This window comes from Ciconia boyciana, chromosome 12, assembly GCF_034638445.1.
Source record: "Ciconia boyciana chromosome 12, ASM3463844v1, whole genome shotgun sequence".
NCBI classification, from domain to species: domain Eukaryota; kingdom Metazoa; phylum Chordata; class Aves; order Ciconiiformes; family Ciconiidae; genus Ciconia; species Ciconia boyciana.
The window spans coordinates 7921949-7946642 of record NC_132945.1 but is presented as its reverse complement, the minus strand read 5'-3'; the positions used below and the strand labels follow the sequence as shown (position 1 = coordinate 7946642).

At 47.8% G+C, this 24694-nt stretch overlaps 1 protein-coding gene across 1 annotated transcript; it reads left to right on the top strand.

Moving 5' to 3' along the window:
• Window positions 1-8350: 8350 nt before the first annotated feature.
• F9 (coagulation factor IX) lies at window positions 8351-23833 on the top strand. The gene is made up of 8 exons (XM_072877056.1): window positions 8351-8417; window positions 11507-11670; window positions 12010-12034; window positions 13932-14045; window positions 15762-15890; window positions 18017-18255; window positions 20174-20291; window positions 23286-23833. The coding sequence occupies exons 1-8, from the start codon at window positions 8351-8353 to the stop codon at window positions 23831-23833; spliced, it is 1404 nt and encodes a 467-aa protein (XP_072733157.1).
• Window positions 23834-24694: the final 861 nt, after the last annotated feature.

Here is a 24694-nt window from a genome sequence, read left to right as displayed (position 1 = left end):
CAGATTTTCAAGCATGTTGTAAATTACCCACAGCCAGAGCATAGGCCAAAAATATTTACTAGCATTGAGCTTCATTCCTCAGATTCACCTCCTAGGAGTATTTTAAAGCTGGAGCAGAAAATACAGAGGCCTGAGGTTCAGTTCTGCCTGCCCTCAGCCCCGGCTGGTTATTTATTCCTGTGCTGACACAGCAGTATTGTCTCCTGGCCTTGCACTACTGCAAATGTCCGTAACAACCAGAAGCATCATCTAAGTTTTCTATTACATTAATACCAAAAGGATTGCTTGTGATTAAGGACTGCTTATGATTAAGCTGACTTGAAAAGTACTACAATAGCCTTAGAGAAATGCAGGAGAGCAGAATTATAAGGGAGCAGAGAAAGGAGAAAGGGAAAGGGAGGGAGGGATTGCACCATCACTCTTCCAAAGAGAGGACAGAGGGACCAGACAGATCTCCTCCTTAAAAGGAGCAGAGTAGTGACTATGTGGGATAACACATGCTATTTTAGGTGCCATTTTGTACCACGGTCATTTAGGTCCAATGCAGGCTGTCCCTGTTGGTGGAGGGTGACCCAGCAGAACTGCCAGGGGCTCCTGGGGAGCCTGGCTCCGGTCACTTGTGCAAGGCACAAACAGACTCGTTGGCTTTTATGAATTAGTGCCTGAACTTCCCCTGAAGTCTTGACTCTATGAGTACATCTCTCCATTCATTTTTTCCAGGCTGCAAGTAATTAAGGTTGTTGATTTATGAAGTCCCACCTCCCGGATCCCTATCTGCTGTTCCCGTTGTGGAGCTCTCCTTGGGCACACACAGTCCCTTCTCATACACCTGGGAAGTTCCCAGTATGCTTCAGACACTGCAGCAAACTAACCAGAGAAAATATTAGAAGAAAAAAGAAGTAGGGACCATTCAGAGGTGGTGACTGCTGAGGGGAGGATAGGTACTCACAGGTTCACTGCACAAACTACCAGTTGGCTTGGCGTGACGATTGTGAAGTCCTGCCAGCTGGTTTGCTTACTAGCCTGGTTTTATCCAAGGACTGAGACAGCCAGTGCTATTGCGGCTCCAGACTCCCAGTCACAGAGTTTTGCAGCAAGGTGGCCCATTAAGAGATGGCCAAACCCACAGCCCCATTCCAGTCAATCAAATTGTGCTGGCATGAAGGGGTGGCAGAATTTGGCCCTAAATCTACAAGAAGATCACAACGAGGTCAGTACTTGGACAACTTGAGCAAGATGAATTGTGTTCCCGTCCGGCATTCCTTGCACAGTGCAACCTTAGCTGAAAAGCTCAAAACCTTGAAGAGAAACACTCAGGCCCATATTCATTTATAGGAAGAGCATAAGTAGTGTTTACCTGTCAAATCAGGATTCATAGCTGGGAGTTGTGATGCTTTTCAGAAGGAGCACACATCACAAACTCTTCATGTTTCCATGAGTTTGACACAGCTTTCAAGATAAAAAGCTGATGTGAAGAAGCACCCATCAAAAACCCTTGGGAGATGCTTTTTGTGATTTCTGAGATAATCATCTGCAGTTTCAAATTATGATCTAAGCCTGAGCTGTGGAACTCATGCATTTTTTCAAAGAGATGAGCCTCATTTAGAAAGAGTGTGCCATATATTAGACATTATGTCTTTTAACTGGTTGTATTTCCATGCATGTGAGATAGTTCACTTGATTTAAGAAGTTTACAATATGCTTCAACTCAAACAGTATATTCATAATTAGTCATACAACCTTAATTGCAAAGAGCACTAGCCAGGCCAAGACAGAGAATTTTCCTAAGGTAGGATAGAGATGCTGCTTTTTAAGATTACTTTGTGTTAGTTTAAATGCAAAACTTACAGGACACCTGCAGTAAAATTTAAATTAGCAACTTCAACTAAAAGTTCAACCAGTGCGAATCTGATGAAGCACCATTGCACTCTGTACAATCACCTCAGGTTCCAGCCCTCATCCGCGCCTTTGCATCATATTGTCCACCCATCCTCTTACTGTCAAGGCTCCCAACATCTTCTGAACAAGGCCTTCTGAGCATAGGCCTGACACAGCAAGTCTACAGGCACCAAACACGTATGGACACTGAGGTGTCGTTTTCCCATTGCACTTGGAGTGCAGGTGTGTACATTCCCCATGGAGTCAACACAGGGAGGAAGGTACTTCACACCCAGCCATATCCCCAGTGTCTGATCTTTTGGGTCTCTGAGCCTCTAGAAGTGTGTCTTTCCTGCAACTATAGAGTCCGTGGTCCCAGACTTGCAATTCAAGTTAGGAGATAAAATTCAGAAAGGTGAACCCAAGCTTCTGTGCCTGCTTTGCACCAGAGAGTAGAAAACCCACCTGCAGACAGTCATGGCAGACTGTTATGTCACCAGGTTCCTTCCTCCATCAGGGAGGTGACTCCACTGTACACCAGTGAAAATCATCCCTCTGAAGCAACCACTGGGTACGCAACTACCATCCTTCTTGAATTTTCAAAATAGTGCCCAAGGAGCGCAGAGGGCTTTGGCTAGCTCTCTTGGTGAATTTGGCTGCAAATTAACCTTCATAGCAGAGTGCTGTTGGCTTTGTTAGAACTGGCAAGTCAGAGCATCCAGCCATCCATTAGCGAACACTGTTAGCAAGAAAAGTACTCCAGGACACTAGGTCAGGGGAACAGAAGAGAAAACCCAAGTAGGTCAAACTCACTAGAAAGGCCAATTCAGTCTTAACTATTCATCACATCATACACCTCTGATAGGCCTGGGATTTCAGGAGAAAAATTGCAGTGTCTCCCTCTGGAACCAGTATGGTGGTTTCATCCATCGTATGTGTTGATGTGAGCAGACAATGGAGACCGTGAGGTCCCTTTCTCTGAATGTCAACTATCGACTGCCTCTTGCAGTAGGTCCAAGTGTTATGGGGAGGGCGCTCAGCTTTTCCAGTTCCCTCCCAAGTCAATCAGCTGGAAGGGGTGTTCTAAGACCACATTTATTAAGCAGAGGACAGGCTTCGAGTGCCACTGCTTCAGGTACCTCTGACTCAGGGAGCTGGCTGGTGGTATCAATTAGGGATACACAGATTAGAAATAACCTTCTCTCTTCTCTGCATATCCTCCCCTTAGATGTTAATGTTAATACCACAGACAGTTTTGTCCATAAAGGGCAAGAAGGCAAATTATAAAGATAGTAGAAAGAAAGGGAGGTGGAGAAGGTGAATAGGGCACAAGGTTGCCTTGGTACAAGGAGAAGATAGAAACTTCAGATGGAATATGGTTAAGGCAAAGAAAATGAACAAGGACAGAGTCACAAACATTGACGTAGAAAATGGGCAAAGAGAGAACACTGAATGTTATTACTTTAAGCTCAATGTGGAGTTAAGTGCAAGGGCTTTGACTGCGGTGGGTTTGGATGTGCTGGTTGAGACTTGTTTCATCCTCGTTTTAACTATTCAAAAATAAAGTTTGACATACAGCATAAGCTGTCAATCGAGGCTCCTTTTCTAGTCAACAGAAAGGGAGAGAAAGAGAGAGAAACCTGCCTCCTCCAACAACAGGCATCAGAGCAAGGCAAGGTGAATCTTTTCCCATGAGTGAAGAAGGAAACAAGCTCCCTCTGCTCAGCTGGATGCTGCTGGCTGGAGTTAACCTGTCTCTGTGAACAGAGTCCTGGTCCAGGAGTATTTCTCTAGGACACTACGCTACTAATACCATCAGCCGATGGGAGCGATGGGTTTGCTGGAGGAGAGAGAAACATCTTTCAGAGATCTGTTTCAAAGCAACCTCCAGAACTCACATTCACGTCAGCAAGCCTGGGGCAGGACAAGCCTCTATCCCACACACGTGCCTGGCCTATTACAGGGGTTGTGTTATCTTGTGCCAAGACACAGTGGCAAGCCAGCTTTGGAGCTTATATTTAATTTAGTTCTTGCTCTGTACAATGTTTGAGCTTGGTGGTCTACCTGACCCATCAAAACCTGCAAGAGCTGCTGCCTCCTCTGAGCTTTGTTTCATTGCTTTATCCAGTGTTTGAAGTGGAGATGGTGAAGTCTAAATTTAGAGTAACTTCAGCAGCACGGTGCGTCTATCCGTGTTTGCACTCCGCTTTCTGAAAAGATGATGACCAAACCAAACCCAGATTTCCTTTTAATCTGGCCTATTTTAAATCACACTGCAAAGAAAGATATTAAAGCTGCTACTGTGAAGTGTGCTGCTCCATGAATTAGTAATTGTGTTTACCTTCTACATTGGGAATTTTTTGCCCGTGTTGTTGTTTCTTACTGCCACTCAACGTGAGGAGCTTTTATTCGAATGAGACTATTTCAAAGCACTATTACACTCATGTAGAGTCAGGGACTTATTTACTTTCTGACAGTTATTTACTTCCCTTAAATATTTCACAGCCACAGGATCTCCCAGATGAAAGCAGAGTTTGCTCTGTGCTCCTGTTCAGGAGTCTAATTAAAAACTGAATAAAATGGGAGGAGCGGAGCTTAAGTGGTAACTGCGATGGATGTGTCTGGAGGGAATTCAACAAGGGGAGCCTGTTTCTTAGCACAGGTGTGGAAGACTCTGCATAAAAGCAGAAGAAAAATGCCCAACACAGGAACTGAAAGCCCTGATATGCATAAGGGGACTAGGGGAGAGACTTTTGGAGAAGGGAGAGCTATGAGCCAACACTGCTTCTGCACAAACTGTATGCTGCCGTCACTGAAGAGTTGGTCCTGGTTGCTATTTCACATCACCAAAGCCAGCCACCTCCTTTTGCCTGAATACCGTTCCCACAGCACAGAACTGAAGTCATCAGAGGCATCTCCCTGTGCCTGCGATCCCACCAGCCCAGGGCCACCGCCACAGGGACAAGGCTTCTGCATTCCACCTGTGGAAGCTGAGGGCATATCCTCACCTATATAGGGTAGGTCACTAACGCCACTGACGTCCAAATACACCTTAGTACCTCTAGAGGCTATAGGACTTTTAACAGAATTGGTACTTTTTCCAGTATGTTAATCATTACAACAGAATGATAGGCACTGCAAAGGACTCCATCACTGGCTGCCTCTATATTTGGATAACTTTCCACAATCACTGCTCCAGAAAAAGCCAGGGACTTCAAAGTAATCAAATAAAGAAGAAAAAAAATAAAGAAATAAAGATCAAGCATTACTTTCCCTGGTTTTCTTTTTCAGAAATAGCTTGTTTGCTGTTGATTAAGGAAAGATTACTTACCATAGCTGTCTAGAGGGCAAGGGCAAATTGCAATTTGCTTAAGGTTTTGAGCGAGGATTTTTCACTTAAAAGAGTGCATTTGGAGACAAGGGAGATTATGAACAATCCTTTAACAAGATCCTCAAGCCATCAGGCTGTTTAACGTTATTGATCAGTGCAGCCAGAGCACATTTAAAAAAAAAAAAAATCCATCAGATTAAAATGGAAATAGCTTTCTTGTTCCGACTTCTCATAAACTTCATTTCACTTTGCAGCAGAAAGCTTCTCCGAAAGATGGGCAGTCCCCAGGCCCAAGGTGGTGGCCCTGCCAGGAACACACTGCCCTGCACCCCTGCCAGCTCCTTCTGCCTTTGACACAAACACATGCCCAGCAACCACATGTGTATGATGGTTTTGTCCCAACAAAAAAAGGGATATTTCAATTAAAAAAGCCCCTTACCTAACACCTCAAACCAGAATAGATGTCTCCTAACAGCTCATTGCTACAGAAAACCTTTTTAATAGGAAGAAACATGACTTGGGTGTGTATTTTAAATAGCCTTCTTTTGAGAACGTAGAACACTAAATCAAAATATACCCAGATCCGATTGATGTCATCCACCTAAACAGCAAAGCTTTCATCTCCAAAGTGCCCATGGTTGGGATCGCAATTCTGGGGATTTTGTTTGCAAAATAAATAAAAAAGAAACACTTTGCTTTCAATTTAGTGCCCCAGAAGTTGACAGCAATAGTAGCAAACAATAGAAATTACTTGTATTAATAGCCTTGTTTATTCTAATAATGCTGGCATTTTCTGCAAAGATTAATTAGCAGTAATGTTGTGAATACTATTATATGTGAAATATGCATGATAAACCAAAAATAATTTGACTGACCTATGTTCTAAAGTAAAATATTTACAGTAATGAGATTCTAATTATCCTTTGTTATAGCAGGCCATTCTCTACACTCCTCTTTGTTGATAGGAGATGTATTGTTTCAGCATTTTAGCTCAGTTTATTTTCTCACATTTGCATTTTCTTATGCACAGAAAATGAGAGATGATCATTACCTTCTTCAGTTTGCATTCAATTTACATCAACAGCACATTACCTCATCCTAACCCATTTATCTACCACAGAAATTTGATAACAAAAGCTACTGTCAGTCATGAATAAAGATCATTTCAAATGGAGCAAGAAGAAACAAGATGAATTATAGGTTTCAGGACCTTTTGTTTGCTCAAGAAAGGAAAAATAAAGGATTTTTTCCACCTAGGCAACACGGATCTCACAAGGCTGTAACTCACATTCAGCATCTCATATTTACCTGCAGCTGATCAGTCCTTTCTGCATACAAAAGTAACTCCAAATACCCACGCAACCACAAACATTTCTCCCATTTGCTGCACGAAGGAACATTTTTAATTTTTTGGACTGAGTGCACAGAATTTATGGTTCATAAGCTCAACCAAACACTTTCACAACTACCCAAGGGCTATTGTAGCCTCACAGCAACTAATAGCTCTCCAGCCTGCGAGACACAGGCACATCCAACCCAGTATGTACTCTGCGTCTCACTGGATGCCGTTAGCCTGCTCGTGAGCACTCGCGGCGCCGTGCAACACGCTGTGGGATTCCCTTGCATTGACAATGGCAGAATATCCATCTTGCTTTGCTGGGAACTAGTGAAACCTGCCAGCTCCCCCCTTCTAGCTCCTCTGGTTTAACAAGCCATCAGAGCCTGCTAGCCTCTTGCTGCTCTTCTTAAGCATAGTATTAGAGCTGAGCCAATACCAAAAGGCAATAGCACCAACAACACACTCAGAAGTGGAGTTCTGCTCTAAAATGCCTCTGTCCGAGACCTTTTTGTAGTTGGGCAGAGCACTGCAAGCCCCAGGTGTGCATGGGTGCAATGATGGATTTCAGTTCTGCCTTGTGCATGGGGGAGTTGGGGGAGAAGCAGAAACTGGGAAGCAGGTTTTGAGGAACAGGACATTGGCAGGAAGCCCACAAGCCCTCCCCAGAGTGGGATGAATGATTTTGGCCTACTTTTCCTACAACTCCTCAAGGAAAGAGGCGAGGGGGGAGATTTTTGACCTTTCCAGAAGTGAACGTTTCATTTATTTTTTTACAATATTCAGTATTTTCCCAAAAGCAATTCCTCACCTTGAAATAGCTCTTCATATTAAGGGAAAGTCAGAAGAAGGGAAGAAATGAGTTTTAAAAGTTGTAAGTAACCCACCATTAAATATGAATGGTTTCCTATGAAAACCCACTCTTTCTTTTCGGTATGAAAACCTGCTTTTTTTTCATATTTCATTTCACCCATCTTCCCTCCCTTTCAGTCTGGTCTTTGGCCAGTGTGGATCACAAGCAGCCAGTGAACCTGCCCTGGGAAAAGGCTGCTCTGCAGCCAGGAGCCTGCACACTCTCCCTGCTCCAGAGCCAGCCTTTTATCAGCACATCCCTATGCCAGCCCACCGTTCAAGCCACCAAGTAGCAGGTTCCTTCCTGTGGCCTCAAGTACAGGACCTAGGAAACTCCGTGGTGTTTCCAGGGTTTGCCCCAGCAGATCTAGATAGCGGACCAATAGTCTCACCTCACTTCATCCAGGTTTCTAATTAGACAACCCAAGTGAGACCGTGCAGTGCTGGCCGACACAGCCCTGCTCCAAGCGTGCCTGGTCCCCGAGAGGAAGCATCGTCTGTAGGGTCGTCTTCAAGGGAATTGTGCCGGATCTTCTGGCTGAAATGCGGAAGCCTTTGAAAATGGCTGAAGCCTTTGAAAATGCTACTGTGGACTTTTATATGGCCAACAACATCACCTGGATAGAAATGGGAAACCCAGTGCTTTAAAGAGGTTCACTGAAGCTGGGTTCATTTATTCTTGTGCCATGCTCAACCCCCAAACACGGCAGTAATATCCTACAGGGCAGAAGATGAGCCCAAGGACTGCAACTACCTAAGGCTTCTTGTACATGGACGTGCCCTCTCATATAACACCCATGCTGCCATTGCAAGCCTCACCAATGGCACATCTGGGGACCTTAAATTAAAGGGTTACCCAGAGTAAATAAACAAGCACTTGCACTTTGGAACTATTGACTGAACTCCACCACCCGAACAATTTGTTAAAGAGAGGTTTGGGCAGTGGGAAGAAGATGGCAATTATCCCCCTCATACTCTCCATTTGTCTTCTGGGAGCTTGTCTTGGTGACGAAAGTACAGGTGGGTTCATTTAAAAACCTAGCAAGTCCTTCCCTTTTGGGGCAGGGGGTTACTGGCACAGGTGAAAGGACAGTTTGTCACTTGACGGTGGGACGGCTTGTGCAGTCTCATAAGAGACAAGAGCTCAGAGGGATTGCTGCGTTTCATAGTGCCTCTCTTTAAAGCTCTGGTTCTTTTCTTGGGAATGAAATAATAGCTTTTATGCCGATTTTATGCAGAATGTGTCACAGGGATTAATTTTAAGAATGGAATTTTTCTTAAATTTTTGCAGTTTTTAAGCTTTCAGAGCTTGATTCAGCCATTTTAGAATGCACGCATCCACACACAGAAGGGAAAAAAGGGCAGAGCATTGCCGGTGGAGTAACATCCCCACCTCTGTGTGTGCCACCGCTTTGTCCTGGAGTACAAACAAGTACTCACATCCATAAAACAGTCATTGGATTTGCCACTGCGAGAATTGTTCAAAGCCAAACCCAGCGTGAATTTAACAAAGACTGTAAGATGCAGCCAAAATTGTAGACAAGATAGAGTAGTTGATGGATGTGGGCAATCACACATAGTAATGCAGGCTGTTGCTTGATTTATCTGTAGCAGCAACAGTTCCAGCAGAGGCTGGTTCACATCTAGTGTGAGTATTTCTTTGGTGCAAGGCTGGCCTTTCTTCTTTCATTATAAAACATTGCAAGTAACAGGTGAAAAAAAAAGGCCTCTTTCCAAAATGTTTGCTTAGCAATGAAAAGTGAGCAGAACCTCGTATTGGTACCACCACTCACCTAGGTGTACCTCCTAGAAAATACAATCCTCAGCTGGCAGGACAGGTCTCCCCCCACGTCCCCTTGGCCCAGAGACCCATCTCACTCTCAGATACTGGTTCAGAAGTTGATAAGTCATGTATGAGTATATTCTTGGTGTAAGGATGTTTCCCAGCCAGGGTGAGTACCATGCCTGTGATCCCACGGGGCCTGCAACCTTCAGTTCAAATCAAGTTTTGCTTGTAAAGCAGTATGTGGGATCAGTAAGCAACTCAGAAAGCCTAGCAGGATCTGAGGGAGGCAAAGCTGCATTCATTAAAATGAGTTCTCTCCATTAAATGGGTTAATTACGGCAGGTGCCTGGCACATCCCACTGGGAAGAGATGAAGGAGTGGGTCTAACGCAGCTGCCTCACACATCACATGGGGTGATGTGCAGCTATGCCCACATCAGGATCCCTGGGCACTAAGCACACGGGGAGCCCGACAGGGTTACAAAACCAAGGAAGGCTGCTCCATCACTCTCACCTGAGCCTTTTCTGCCCAGCCTGGGGACAAGCTGGAGGCTGCAGCCCATGCCATGGGGAGAAAGGGGCAGGTCTCCTCCAGCAAGGCTGTGCCCCCCCGGTGCCTCCACACCCTCAGCCCCCTGCTCCGCCGGGGAGGCTCACTTGGAGGTGTACGTTCATGTCGCACACATAAACCACAACCCTGCAGCTGCGAGGGGACCAGCCACCCCACAGGGGCTACAGTGTTTGAAACAAGCCTGGCATCTTCAGAGGCCAGTGCTTTACCCATCCATATCTACTTCCAAACAGTTAGACTAAGGTCAGGATTTTAATGCACTCCTTTTAGTTTTTAACCAAAAACACACTAGCATGAGGAAGGCGGAGGTGCAAGCTTGCTGTACAATGACTAAAAGCATTGCAAAAACAATTAGTTCAGTTCTTGCAGAGAGATCTCTAGGTGAAGGGGCTGGTTACACCATCAGTGGCATGGCGTAAATCACAGCAAACCCCTTTGGGCTCATGAGAGTTCAAAAAAACCGATCCCGTGCGGCTTCAGAGAGGCTGGGATCTGCTCTGGATCGAGAGCAGAAGTTAGCCATGAGAAGTAACGAGCAGCCGGTACTTGCCCCTCACTCTCCCCTCTGCCTGCACAACTGAGCTTGTGCTCTCCTTAACCCTTGGAGGGGCCAGGCCCACAGTGCCCAAACCCCTTCCAGCACAGAGCCCCCAGACAAGGGTCCGTGGCCAGGGTGGCCACCAGCAGCTCCAAGAAGAGCCGCTCTACCGTGCCATCTGGTGACAAAAAGGGACGTGGCTGCGAGCGCTAAGGGAGGGTGGAGAAAGAGGAGAGGCTGGGGAGGCAAAGCAGGAAGCTCCTCTGGGTGAATAATGTCTTTTTTAGAGCAGTGGGATGGGGGAAGAGTGCTCAGCAGAGGCAGGGGTCTCTGAGAGGTGGGTCAGGAGCAAACCCTGCTGGGCTGCTGCCACAGGGAGGCTGCTGCTGCTGACCCTGCCCATGGGACGCGTGGCCCTGCCAGGAGAGCGTTCATGGTAGCACCGTGACGGGACTGCATGTCCTTGTGCCCTTCACCTGGCAGCCACCATGGGAAGGCTGGTGGCCACCGCGGACATCCCACCTAGACTGGGGGTCCCTGCAGTGCCAGCAGCTCTCTGCTGGTGGTTTCTGCCCAGGAGCTTGGCCAGCAAGTTGAAGGTGGATACACACCACCTTGTTGACATGACCTGGCCCGGGGGTGAGAAGGACTCACATCACAGCTCCTGCCCGCAGGAAATGGTGGTACCCCGGCGCCTGGGCACGGGTGAGGGGCAGGGAGAGAAGCAAACAGCCCGTGGCTTCCAAGGGACGCAGCTGCTTGCAGAGGCAAATGGCCTTTCACAGCCAAAATAGGCAGGACGATTTCTGTGTTCAAACAAGGCCTCACCAAGCAGCAGCATGAAAAAACCTATTATTTTCCCCTCTCAAATAGCTTATTCTGGTCTGTGCATCTATGATAGGAGGTACTCACACCATCTGCTTTAGGGTATTTTAAGCATCGAACTTCAGCACTCCTAATCACCCTCTCGCCATCAGTCATTTCTGTCTATCGACTAGTTTGACTCTAGGTTCTCCAGACGGCACTTAAGTTAGACACCAAAGAAACCTGAAGTAGATGATAACACTCCTGAAACATCCCCGGCCATGGGGCAACAGGGGGTGAATGCATGAAAAGGGCCTGCTTTCTGGGAGAACAGAGCCCTGACAGCCATCCCAGATGCATGACATGACGGCATGTGCTCCTCTCTAGCCCGTATTTCTTTTCAAATTGCAGTTTTCCTTGAGAACAAAGAGGCGAACTCAGTTCTGCACAGGCAAAAGCGAGCCAATTCAAACAGACTGGAAGAGGTTATTCCTGGGAACCTCGAGAGAGAATGCATAGAAGAAAAATGCAGCTTTGAAGAAGCCCGAGAAGTGTTTGAAAACACGGAGAAAACGGTGAGTATTGCTGCTGCAAAATGGCAACACCTTGTTCCCCCCAGCCCACACCTCTACGAGCCCTTCAGGTGATGCACAGAGGGAGGAGGAGGAGTGAACAGCAAGGGAAAAACCGGCAGGGGCCAAGTGCATCTGTCGTGTTTTATTCTCATTTGTGATCCATGAGTTGGTCTGGGGAACTGCTTTCAAGGTTTGTTGGTCACCATTGGGAGTACGGAGGTGGTTGTTTCCCTGCAAGCCTTTTGCTTTAGCTTTGGAGTCATCCCTTTACTGCTTCAGTCAGGCAGTGCCCAGACATTAGAAATCAAGGGAAACGTCTTTTTTTTTTTTCCTTTGCAGATGGAGTTTTGGAAAACATACATTGGTAAGAACTGCTTTCTTCATGTTCAAATACATAATATTCATCTCTCAGTGCATAAATAGCAGATGTTTACTGAAACAAATGTATTCCAGCATTCAGAAACAGTTTTATGACAGAGCTAGTCAGCGTCATGCACTCTAAATCCTGCAGCCACCCAGCCTGGGCCTGTCCCATTTGTATACAGATTGCAAGCAAAAAAAAATTACTTAACACTTTCTTTGTTCCAGCAGTTTTTTTGAACAAACTTCAAAAACCTCACAGAACAAAACCAGTTCACACAGACCACTGGATCCACTGAGCCCAGGTCACACTCTGGGCTTCTAGTTTCAGCTGTAGTGTAGAGTAAAACAAGACAGCAATAATTAACACCCCTCCAGCAAACAGCAAATGCTCTGTTCTCAAGCAGAGATCTCCAGATAAGGCACAGCCTTGTGCAAGCACAGCATGAATCCCTGGAAATGCCATATTAAAGTGGAGCCTCAACATGACCATAGCAAACAGCTCTTTGCAATTCACACCAGTGGTCCCAAACCCTTGCTTCTCCACCATTTTCTTTCCACCATCTATTTCATCCCTTTCAGCCTCCATCCCCAACGACTCCTCAGTCCCTTACCAAAAAGATTTCAATGCCCACTAAAACATCTGAAACTAATTTTAAGGACATTTCAATAAATGAACTGTTTTGTAGATTGGCGAAGCGCCCAGAACATCTCACTAAAAAGCCTTAAATAATTCAGATTAGTCAGTCCAGACTATAAAATAAAAAAGTTACATTTGCATTGTAGGACTGTCCTCTGAAAAACCAACCGATGAAACTCAACACTGCATTTGTTTCCCTGCCACTGTAACCAATTAGCTCTTCAAAAATAATGAATGCCATATATTCCCCTATCATCCAAAGTGCCTGGCTTACTGTTCAGCTTACAAGCTGCTGTTCCCAACACGTGCAGCCCACAGGAGCTCACCCCTTGCACAGCACCCAAGCGGTACCAAGCTCTGATTGCCCTCACCAAGCAGCAACAACAGCCGTGATCCACACCTTATGTGCAAACCCCTACACCCTGCCTTAGACAAGACAAAACCATTTTGTCCATGTTTGCAAGCTGCCTTCTGCATTCCAGCCCATTCCTCAAAGCACCATGAACAGCCACGCTTACTGGCAGTACCCGAGCGCATCAAGACATTCCCTGTCCTCCTTGTCTTTGCATAACCATTTCAAAGCGCACTTCCCTGTAATTTAATATCACGGACTTACTGTTCCAAAGTGTTAGATCACTAATATTGCAATACTGGGTATTTTTATTAAAGCCTCAGCTTCTCAGCTGTAAGCAACTGTGAAAATAAAAGCCCTGACATGTAAAGAAAAATCTAGACCAGTTAACAGTAGTACAAGACTTGAAAAGAAAGAGCAATGACCGAGGCTCCTCAATCCTAATACACAGAGAGGTCTGCAAACCTGAGTGGACAGGCCCAAACCTTCAGAGAACAAAGACAGTAGTGTTAAAATAATTCAGATTAGGAAATTCTAACCACTCTTGAGAAAGCAAACCTTCTAACTTTGTCTGTCTAACTTAGCCAAGACATGAGGTCCTGTTGAGATGTTGCATGAGGGAGACTGACGAGGAGTTCTGCTGAAACGAGCAGAATTAACCCACGCAGGACAGGGTACATAATTAGGACTCTGGGTAAAGCACTGCTACTGATGTTACCCCAGCGCTGACGTTGTCTGTTGCGCACTTGGGTGCCAGGATCTGACTTATTTTCCATTACAAAGAAGGAAGGTGTGCAGTCTCTTGCTCATCTTTAACAGGAGGCTTGCACAGAGCAAGGCTCCAGCGCTTCGTCGGCACCAGCTGTGGTGGACGCTCGTATTTGTTAATTCTCCTGTCTTCTCTCCAAGATGGAGATCAGTGCGACCCCAATCCATGCAAAAATGGAGCCGTTTGCAAGGATGCAGTGAGTTCCTATGTGTGCTGGTGCCCGGCTGGGTACGAAGGCAGAAACTGTGAGATAGGTACGTACTGGGGGCTCGTCCTGTGCTTGTTCTGCCCTACTTGAAATCCCATCAGATCAAAGTGGGCATAGAGTTTCATGCTACTCGAGGGCTGTTTCGGACACACTTTGCCTGTATGAATGTGCAAATTCAGCCTGTCAGCAATGGGATTACAGGGGGACATGCTTGGGGATATAGGAGCGGATGTCTCCGTCCTCTCCTGTCCTTGGTGGAGCCCCAGCTCCACCTCCGTTGAGCACTGAGATGCTTGCTCTTATGCAGGGTTCAACAGAGACTCAGGCTCAAGGTCTTTTGTTCAGCACGCTGTGGCTGCCAGCGCAAATGTTGACACAGAGACCTTCCTTTATCTCCCCAGCACAAGCCTTTCCGGGGCTGCTCATCAATCAGGGACGACGTGCTCACCTGATGAAAGCAACAGTTTTCCACCCGCCCCGACGGGGCCCCGTGCTCTCACTCCTCTCCATTTCTCACGCCAGGCTGGGCAGCAGATGCTGAGCAGGGCAGGATTATTGCAACCTCCTCTCGATGGCACTCTGCTAAATTCGTAATTATAATTATCACCAGCAACCTTGATTCTGAAGGCAAACAAAAGGCAAATATTTTCCTGATGGGTTGAGGAGTTTATGAGAACCAAACAGCTGATAATTTAAGCAAGAGGGATATTCAGCTCTTATATTTATAATATAATCAGGGGCTGTGCAACTCGCATAATGTGCTAGACTCACTGCACTAATAAAAGATTCTCTTTCTAGTTGTGCTTCTGCTCTGGCAAGAGAGGAGCGTATGTTAAAAAGAGCATTTCAAAGCTGCATCAAATTTAAATAGTCTCATTACAGATTTCTCGTGGAAGTGAGACAGGAACAAAAATAGCACTAGAAGTGAGGCGTGAAAAGGAGCTCTGTAAAAATAGTAAATGATGGCATTAAAATGGCTACAGGAAGGGAGGTGTCCTTGAGGAAGTAGGAGTGGAGTTAATCTGCTGTGAAGTTATTTAAAAACTCACTGAGAATTAAAAGGACGTCTGTGGATTAGTGGTTTCCCACCTCCAAGAGGAGTGCAAGGTGGGGTGAGGGAAGACACGCACAAGTCACAGGAATCTCGCCGTGCCTCAGGTTGGGACCCGTTTCATCAAACATCCTGCTGAAATGGGTCTTCCACGTTAGGCTGCGATGATTTATTGCTGTGTCAGGCAGAACATATGGCTTTGCTTGAGGGTTTAAATTCGGAGCCCAGCGATAATCCCAGGACAAAACCCTTCTTGGGTTCAGGGTTTGCTCCCATTTGACACACGGCATTCTCCGCTAGCATCCGCACCGGGGCTGGATTGCCGTAAGCACAGGGGGAGGAGAGCAGCACCATGGTGGGGAAATCACGTGGCTTGTAACCAAATATTTGCAGGAGTCCTTTAGGGTCATGCTGCCAAATTTCAGGCAGCACGCAGTTGTTGGAGGCAGGAGGCTGCACCAGGGCTCGGCAGGACCTCTCATAGGGCCGTTCCTCAACCTGCCTCCTTGAAGCGGTGCCCAGCATTCCTTCATTATGAGCAGGGATGTGATTTGGTAGGAGGACACTCTCCTTGCAAACAAGCATCTGTTTTCCACAGTCTGGAACAACCAGAGTGGGTTGTAGGCTGAGTCCAAAGGCCCAAGTCCCAGTGAATCTCTGACCAGTTGTATTTCTAAAGAGCTTTCACAGTTTCATTTTAATTTCTTTCAGACTTCACTTGTGCTATCAAAAATGGAGGCTGCAAGCACTTTTGCAGGCATGATCCACCACAGAAAGTTGTGTGTTCCTGCGCTGCTGGCTATAGACTTCATGAAGATGGAAAGTCCTGTGAACCTACAGGTTAACTTTTAAAGTGTTTTTAAGAGATTTGGGTGAAAGTTTCCAAGGTTTTGTCCTGCATTTAGATACATGAATCTTATAGAAATGCAATATCCTGTTGGAAACCAGTCTTGTTTTCCTGCTTAGCAAATGTAAAGAGCCTGACCCTGCACTTTCCCAATGGCAGATGTGGGGTCAGGCTTGAAGGATGCAATTTAAACACCCTTTTTTTAGCCTAGGTGGGAGGAGAAGGAGGATAGTTGTCCAGGAATTTGTTCACGAGGCAAATGCTCATTTCAGATGGCTGCTCGCACAGACACCTCTTCCACTTGCAGCCATCTTATATTTCTAGATATGGATCAGTAGTTTTCTGGAGGCATAAACGTGATGTTCATCTACACCAGCATACACACTGGTGTCCAGCCAGCCAGAGCTCGCTCCCACGTTCTTCCAATAGGAGCTACTATTTAGTTACTGATCCTACATCAAGGATGCTCTGAGCTTTTTCAGAATAAAAGACAATCCTTCTTACGTGTAAATCCTCCTGATGGTCGATTTCATGGCTGACCATCACACAGTGTCTTATAATTACCTGAGTTGGGTGGAAACAACTGAAGCTTTGTGGTGGTTCTGTCCTCCCAACAGTGTGTATCTGCACACAAAGACCCTCAACAGGAACTAGACTCTGTGGTTTACCTGTGGTATTGAGTGGGGTGGAGGGGAAATGCATTGCTTGAGGTTGAAACTTCATAAAGGGCTAAAGAATAGCTGGTTCTTGTTATATTCCCCAACTTTACCCCGCTCCTAGGCTGTTACTGTATCTCTACACTGACACATGCAATCCCAACCCACCACAACACAGCAAGTTAATTGGGCATGAACATCTCAGAAGCACATCTGGCAGAGGAAAGAGGAGATTGAGTAGAGAAATATTTTGTCATCTAAGGTCAATTTAACATTTAATGCTGACGTATTTCTAACACCTGAGAGTAATAGATTTGCATACCTAAGCTAGCATGCAGGCACCCGCACAGGTGAGTTAGTTTCTGAAGGTCTGATAGATACAGCCAGGAATGCTTTGAGCTCCTGAAAGTGCTGACTTTCAGCAATCAGTGTAGGAAGTATCTTAGGCTGGGAGTCCTTCTGTTAATGGAGGTCATTAAGAGCTCAGGCCTGTGTTGCCCAACATGCTGTATCACTTTCACCAGACCAGAAAGTTTTACTGTTAGCAATAAGATCATCTTTCAGGTTGGGTAATTGCCCTTCCTGCAAAAGCTTAGCTTTTATTGGCTCTGAAACCTTCATTTCCTAGCCTAACCTCACAGGTAGCACTTTCCATCACTCAACACTTATTTAAGCCCTATTCCTAAAGCTGACAGTTTAAAAAAAAAAAAAGAAAAGAAATCTCAGTAGGCCACACTTACATCTGATTTTACACTAATGTTTGTTTGCACAGTACTGTCAAAAGCTTTTCAGATGAAAGACAATGCCTGATGCTATTTACTATTTTGACTGCCACTATCAGCAGGAATTCGGCACACACTGCGTAGGAGAGAAATGGGAAGAGCTCGTTTGAAATGAGCCTACAGATGAGATCTTCATTAACAGAGAAAATCTACAACTCTAGAAAGAGTTTATTAATGTTTTCCTCACCTTGGTGCCAAGCAGGATTATCTGTACAATTGGCAGATATTATTTCCTGCCCTCTCCCAGCTGGACTTTTATTGTACTGGAGTTACTTGCTGTAGAAATGTCAGCCAAGCGCCTGGCTGCCTATGGCAGCAAGCCTCCCAGGCACGCACCTCAGCATCCCGCGAAATAAAGGCACAGCTGCACCGTCCCGTCAGACGTGCGCTCTCTCTCACAAGCTTTCTTCTTTTTATAAGCTGGTCAGAATTAATTTCTAAAGCCTAGAAACAATTTATGCTTTTGCTACTCTTACATATTACCTGCACTGCTGCTCAAAGGCACAGGCATCTGTTTGCACGGAGAACGCACGAGTCGGCCCGTGGCCCTGCGTCTCCCGTGTCGGTCCTGAAAGAGGCAGCTGAGATTAGGCAGCATTTGCCTCCTTGCCTGCTCTTTCAGTTGCTGTAACTCTCAGCGTGACACACAGCCAGTCATAACCGTGACTGTTTCTCTCCCAGTGCCGTATCCCTGTGGGAGGATCACGGCTCCTGAAGCGAAGAGCAAGCTCACCCGAGCCATAAACACCTTTGAGCACTGGAACATCACTGCCGATGACCACAACGATGCTCGTGACGAGGTGCTCGACAACATCACAGAAACCAGCACCGCTGCCACCACGAAAATCACACCGATAATTAAGACGGGCAACCGGGTTGTCGGTGGATCAGACAGCATGAGAGGCGAGGTGCCTTGGCAGGTACTGGCTATTTCTGCAGCTCCCGTAACCCCAGCAATTTCTCTGTCTATTCATTTCCTTCTGAATGCAGAACCATCTCACTTCTACATACTCAAGCCTGTCTCTGAGGTTAGTTTAGCAATAGATCTCAAGTCTAACAGCAACACAGCTTCTTTCTGTTAATGGCTTTATGCCACAGCAACAAAACATGGCGGGGGGTCTACCCTAGCAAAAAAGCTAGAAGTCAGAGTCACAGCAGCTTTATCTGCAGGGCACAAAGGATCCGGTTTTGAGTTATAGCAACAGATTCCCCAGCAGTCCACGAATTTACCAAGATTAAGCCGAAGGCTGAGGGAGGGGAGCTTTGCAAGGCACAGCTTTGCAAGGAACAACACAGCTCCATTTTTGGCTCCATCCGTTTCAACAGATCCATGATAATTTATATCAACAAAGGATCTGACCTTGTATGACATCTACCAAATCCAGCTGCCCTTTCTTTATCCAACCCCACATCCTACTTGCAACATCCTTGTCATCTCTACCTCACCAAAAGCGACATCGTAGGTGAGGGGGGCTGCAGAGAAGCCTCCTCCAACCCACCGCTCTGCAAATACTTTTAAATTGGTGTCAAAAGGAAAGTTAGCTCCTAGCTTGGATCTTTTTCAAAGTCATCTACTGCCCTTAAATTCTACTCTGGCTTCAGTGAGCACAGAAATCTCAGTGGCTGAGAGTGCAAAGTAATAAATTCAGATGAGGTTTTAGGAATGGCAAATCTCTTTCTGTTGCAAGCTCTGGCACAGACCAACACTGGTGATGTCAATGCACTGTTGCCCACGCAGGGAGGTAAATGCCCATTCGCACAGATCAGCCGATCCCTCCGCATCTGCTGCGGCAGTGAAGCGGTGAGCAGGGTGTTTTAGAAAGGTCAGGAGCAGGTACCTGCCCCCTCCGTTTCAGAGCTAAAAATGCCAGTAACGTGTTACTGGCAAACAAACCACCCGAAGCAGCAGCGGGAGGTTTGTTTGGAGGTCGTGCTTTGTGTCTGAGGAAGAGGCCGTACCGCTGCCCTGGCCACGCAGAGCTTTCTGGCACAGCCTTTTGTGGGACCAGCCATAGATGATGCTGGCACCCACTACACCTTCACAGAGAGTCAAGAGGAGAACCAGAAAGTTAGATATGAGAAATCAGTATCCATAAAGAAAGTAAATTCACACACTACAGGTCCACCACGTCTGGCTAGTTGTCTGTGCTCATGGAGACCTTCACCTCAGCAGGCACCCCCTGAAAATAATCACCCTGAGCTCCTTAAAAAGCAGCCGTCTCTGCCTAGCAAGGCATCAAAGGAGTAAATGCGTGGAAAGTACGAGGCAGATAGACAGTGACAAGCCACGTCACGCAAAAGGAATGAAATGGGTGAATTATAAAGAAATCCCTCTTTTAAGCACAGTCCACCAAGTCAGCTGATCAATTTACTTAGAAGTTTTAGCATAAGGGATGTCCTGGCTTGTGCCCCCTAAGTGCTGAGGCAGTTAGATGCCCAAATGAAATGGGTAGTTAAGGTTTTGTCCCTAGTTAACTAGTTAAGATCTAGACACTGGCAAAACACTTTTAGGAGGTGTGTGTGGAAGTGCTTGTATTTTGGATGCTCTGAGTTTTCCGCTGAGGTTTGTGTTCGGGGCTGTCTGCCCTCCCAGCCTGGCAGCAAAGGGAGGAGAAGTGCAACGGGGCACTAACGCTGTGCGGGGCAGTTGGCCACCCTCTGCGACAGAGCAGGGGACGGAGGGGCAGGGATTCTCCAGGGAGCCGCATCTCTGGCAGCACGGGGTCCGTACGGCCTAAACGCAGCCTGTCCTATAGCCAAACAAAACCCCTGCGTCCCACTCTTCTTCCCCACTGTTTTACACGAACCCACGGGTGTGATTTCCTTCTGCTCCCACAGGTTTATCTGGTGAACAGCCACGGTGTGGGCTTCTGCGGCGCATCCATCATCAACGAGAAATGGGTAGTGTCGGCAGCGCACTGCCTGCAGCCAGGCGACAACGTCACTGCTGTGGCAGGTGAGCACCTGGGGTGGCATCGGGCCAGTGCAGGCAAGGGACACGGGACAGGGCTTGCACTGGCCAGGCGCAAGGCATTGCACAGAACCCTGGGGCCCACACCACCACGATGGGCAGCAACGTGGCACGAGTTGCTTTAGGGCATCGAGGCCCCTTGTTGAAGATTGCAGATTGCAGCGTTTTGGCAGCCTGGTCTCTGCAGGTACCACCACCTCCAGTGGGAGCGGTGAGCTGGGTCTGGCCTTGGTCCCAAAGCCACGGAGCTGCTGGACCATGTTGCAAACGCAGCTCAACCTGGCCACAGGCAATCACCTCACCTGAGCCAGAGAGAACCCCAGGCTGCTTAAAAGCCCAGTGGGCTTCAGTTAAGATGCTGCTTCATGAGGTGGTGTGATGGATTCTTCTCTCTGCTGGCCACGTAGGACCTCACTAGGATTTCTGCTCTTCTTGGGGCGTCACACTAAGTTTTCACACAACTCTCAGAGAACAGATTTGTGTGGCTGGTGCAAGAGGGGCACCAGCAACCTGACTAACTCTTTGCAAGGAGAAGATGACTACTTTTGCTCCTAACTTCTTTAGAAGTAAAGAGAATTTATGGATTGAAGTAGAGAAACTAGGCTGGCATGTGGGAAAGTGTGCTTTTACAGCAGGGTCTCTGGGGAGTCTGGCCACGCTGCCCCTGCTTGACTGCACAGCAAGTGATGCTGCTACTTTACAAAACAAATGTATCTCTGCTTGGAAAATGGTGTTTCCCCTGGCTCTTGGTACCCGGCTGTTCCAGACTGCCTGCTAGGCAGCCTGCTGATAACGGGGTCTTGCGGGGCCTTGGCAAGTGTCACGGTGCCACTTTTCACAGCTGTGGCAGAATCAGCTTCCCCAGAGTATTTGTTCTCCCCTGTATGAATATCTAGTATAGGAGGGTTACACTGATAGGTACAGGAGGGGAACGCTGATATGGTTAGTAATTGCTACAAGCAGCACTGAGAGGAGGCATGGAAGAATCATGCTTTCTGTTTCAACACTACAAAATGTATTAGTGACAAAAACGACATTCTATCTGAACCTTGAAGCACTGAGTTTACACCTACAAACACAAGCTCATCAAGAGGGCTCCAGCTGCATCTTCCTCTTCCATGTTAGCGTGGCCAAGCTCCTGGGTGTGCCTGCCCAGACCCTGGAGACTGAGTGCCGTGGGGCCGGGCATCACCCGCCCGGTGCTGGCAGGGTGAGCCTCGCAGCTTGCACACAGCGTTTTTTTGCTATCTACTTTCAGGCAGTTTTGCCGGAAAGCCCCGCACAAAGCCCAGTCTTGTGCCCACTAACATGAGAAAGTACAAAATGCCCAGTGCAAAAAGAGTTTCCCCCCAGAAAAGCACGTTTCCACCTGGACAGGGGTTTTGCGTTTGCTGCATCTGCATGCAAACTGCCCCTCCTTTCAGGCTCTCTCCTGCGTGTCACACCCCCCCTCCATTTAGGATGCGTTATCAGCCAGGTCCCCTCGCGCTACCTTCCCATGGCTCTGCAGCACCACTGGGTTTCCAGGGCAGGATTTTGGACAGGCAGCAAGTGAAGAAAGCAAAACACGATTTTGCAGGGCTTCAGGGACTATTGAATTCGTGCCTGTACTACGTACACTGCATGGGCACCATCTGATTCCTTCACCTCCATTCATGCTAAATGTTCAGCTTTGTATATAGCATCCTAGGAGGCCCAAAAATCAATAGCAGAGGGTGGAAGAAGCATTCGCCTCCCCTGTCCTTCTTTGCCTCTCCACTTTCATCCCTGAAGCATATTTTCAGGTCCCCAGCAATAGTAACCAGCGTAGCATAAGAAAAACCTTCTGAAAGTCTCCCCCACACCTGTCTTGCATTTACACTGTAGAAACACAGCCTGAGAGGAAGCTGACATTCACGATCTGCTGCAAAAAAACCCTCAGAGTACATCAGCAGCACCAGCCACCAAACCCGCCTTCACCAGGCACCAGCATTAACATGAACACAGAAAGCTGCCTCACCTCTCTCGCTGGGCTCTGTGCTGCTCCTCGCAGGCAGACGCAGCAGACACAGGACACTGCCAGGGCCAGGAGTGCTGCAGATATTGTTTAGAGGAGGTCGTATATTCTGGAGATTACAGCAAAGCATGTAGAAATACCGCAGCAGGGGTTAAATGCACCCCGCGCCTGTTGGGCTGCGAAAAAGCAAGCGGAAAAGTCATCCTGCTCTCAAGCCTTCAGCACAGCCAGTTCACAGGAAGGAGAGGGGATTCGGCCGCAGGCAGACCCAGACGCTGCCCGTTTGCCGACCCGAGACCACAGAACATTTTCCCTTCCCTCTACCTGTTACACAAGCCGGGAGGGGAGGTAACAAGCTGCCAGCAACTCAATCACGGGAGCCTGAAGCTGCCGGCAGCACCCTGCAATGGCAAGCAGCTGAGCCTCGTGCCGGCAGCAGGGACCCGGGGCACCTGTGGGTGTCAGGGAGGGTGACATTTCATAGTCCCCTGTGCCCCATTCTGCCCCATGGCTGTGTGGTTTTGGGAAAGGGAAGGTCAGGTTTCTTTTCACTAATAAATTATTTATTTTAGACAAAGATTTTTAATTCTAGGGGCTTTCCCCCTTTGATGCGAGGGCAACATTCCTTTCCATCTCTTTGAGAGTGCTAAATCCCAAGAACAGCCACATTGCTACTAACCTTGGCAAAAGCATCTGGGCCTTTGGCACTCGATCAGCCAGTGCGTGCCCGGTGTCACACCTGGGGGTTCAGGTCCTGCTGGCTGCAGGGACCGAGGAGGTGTTCCCATGGGGGAACCTCCAACGCCCTTTGACAAGGAGCAAGCAGCCTTGCCAGCACCAGGCTCAGAGCAGCCCAAGGGCTGGCGTGTGCAGCTCTCATCCCTTTGCAACCACCTGGCTGGGCTGGTATCGCATCGGGACGGCATCGTCAGGGCATGGTCGCTGGTCTGGCCATGGAGCCCAAGCCATGCTTGTCCCTGCAGGTGAATACAACACCAACGAGGACGACAACACGGAGCAGCGGCGTAAAGTGGTGAAAGTCCTTCCCCACCCCACGTACAACGCCACGATCAACAAACACCACAACGACATTGCCCTCCTGGAGCTGGACCAGCCGCTCAGCTTCAACAGCTACGTCACCCCCATCTGCATCGGCAGCCGGGAGTTCACCAATGCCCTGCTGAAGCACGGGATGGGGACGGTGAGCGGCTGGGGCAGCACGCTCTTCCGCGGCCGGCCTGCCACCGTCCTCCAGATCCTCAAGGTGCCCTTCGTTGACCGGCCGACCTGCCTCAAGAGCACCTCCACCACCATCCTGCAGAACATGTTCTGCGCGGGCTTCCCGGCCGGGGGCAGTGACACCTGCGGGGGGGACAGCGGAGGTCCCTACACCACCGAGATTGAGGGCACCTGGTTTCTCACAGGGATCACCAGCTGGGGCGAGGAATGTGCCAAGCCAGGTAAATACGGCATCTACACCAGGGTCTCCAAGTACCTGAAGTGGATAAAAGAAATCACGAGGCTTCCCTAACCCATGGGAGGTTATGCCGTGCTGGGGAATGGACTGGTTCATTGAAGAGAGACCGTAGCAATCTACGTGTTTTCCAGAAATCATTGTGTTTTAATAAACACTTCTAAATGAACTAATTTCTGCTCTTGGAAGGCAAAAGTTGAGAGAAGGCAGTGGAAATGTGGTAATAAGGAAATAAAAAGCCTTTTTAATTACCCACGACTGCATTCCTGAACGCCTCGGCACTGCTGAGATGGGTAAGTCCCCAAATCCCAAGTGCAGAGGCTGGCGTGGATGAGCTGGGGCACTGGTCACACGTGCCCTGGGCCAGCGTGCCACCGGCGTGCCCACAGCTGCCACACAGCACCGCGGGCAAGGGGAGCCCAGCAGGCACTGGGTGCCCTGGGCACCAGCGTCCAGCATCATCCCTGTAGCAGGAGCCTGCGAGGGCAGCGAACACACAAAGCATTGTACCCACAGCACTCTCGGTCAGACGTTTTCACATGAGCCAGGCTGAGATGGATCACGGGCAGCAGGAAATGCTCCTCCTGCTTTAGGATGGCATAAATTGGCTGTATAAATGACCTAAAATCTGTATAAAACTCATCTAAAGGTAGTAGCAGGCTTTATGCTAATGATTTCTGCAGAGCCTTGTTAAGATTATAAAGAGAACTACTTAGTGCTCATTACCTGTCCTGGTCTCCATATTAATCATGTTAAATTAGAGACTGCCGCCATGGGTGCTGCTGGTGGTGATGGAGACGGAGCATTGCCCTCCCCAAACAAGCTTGGGGGATGTCTCCCAAGTAGACGGCATGGGACAACCCAGTGTCTGGTCTGAGTGGGTGGGAGAAACCTCGCTGGGAGGTGCCAGCCCCGTGC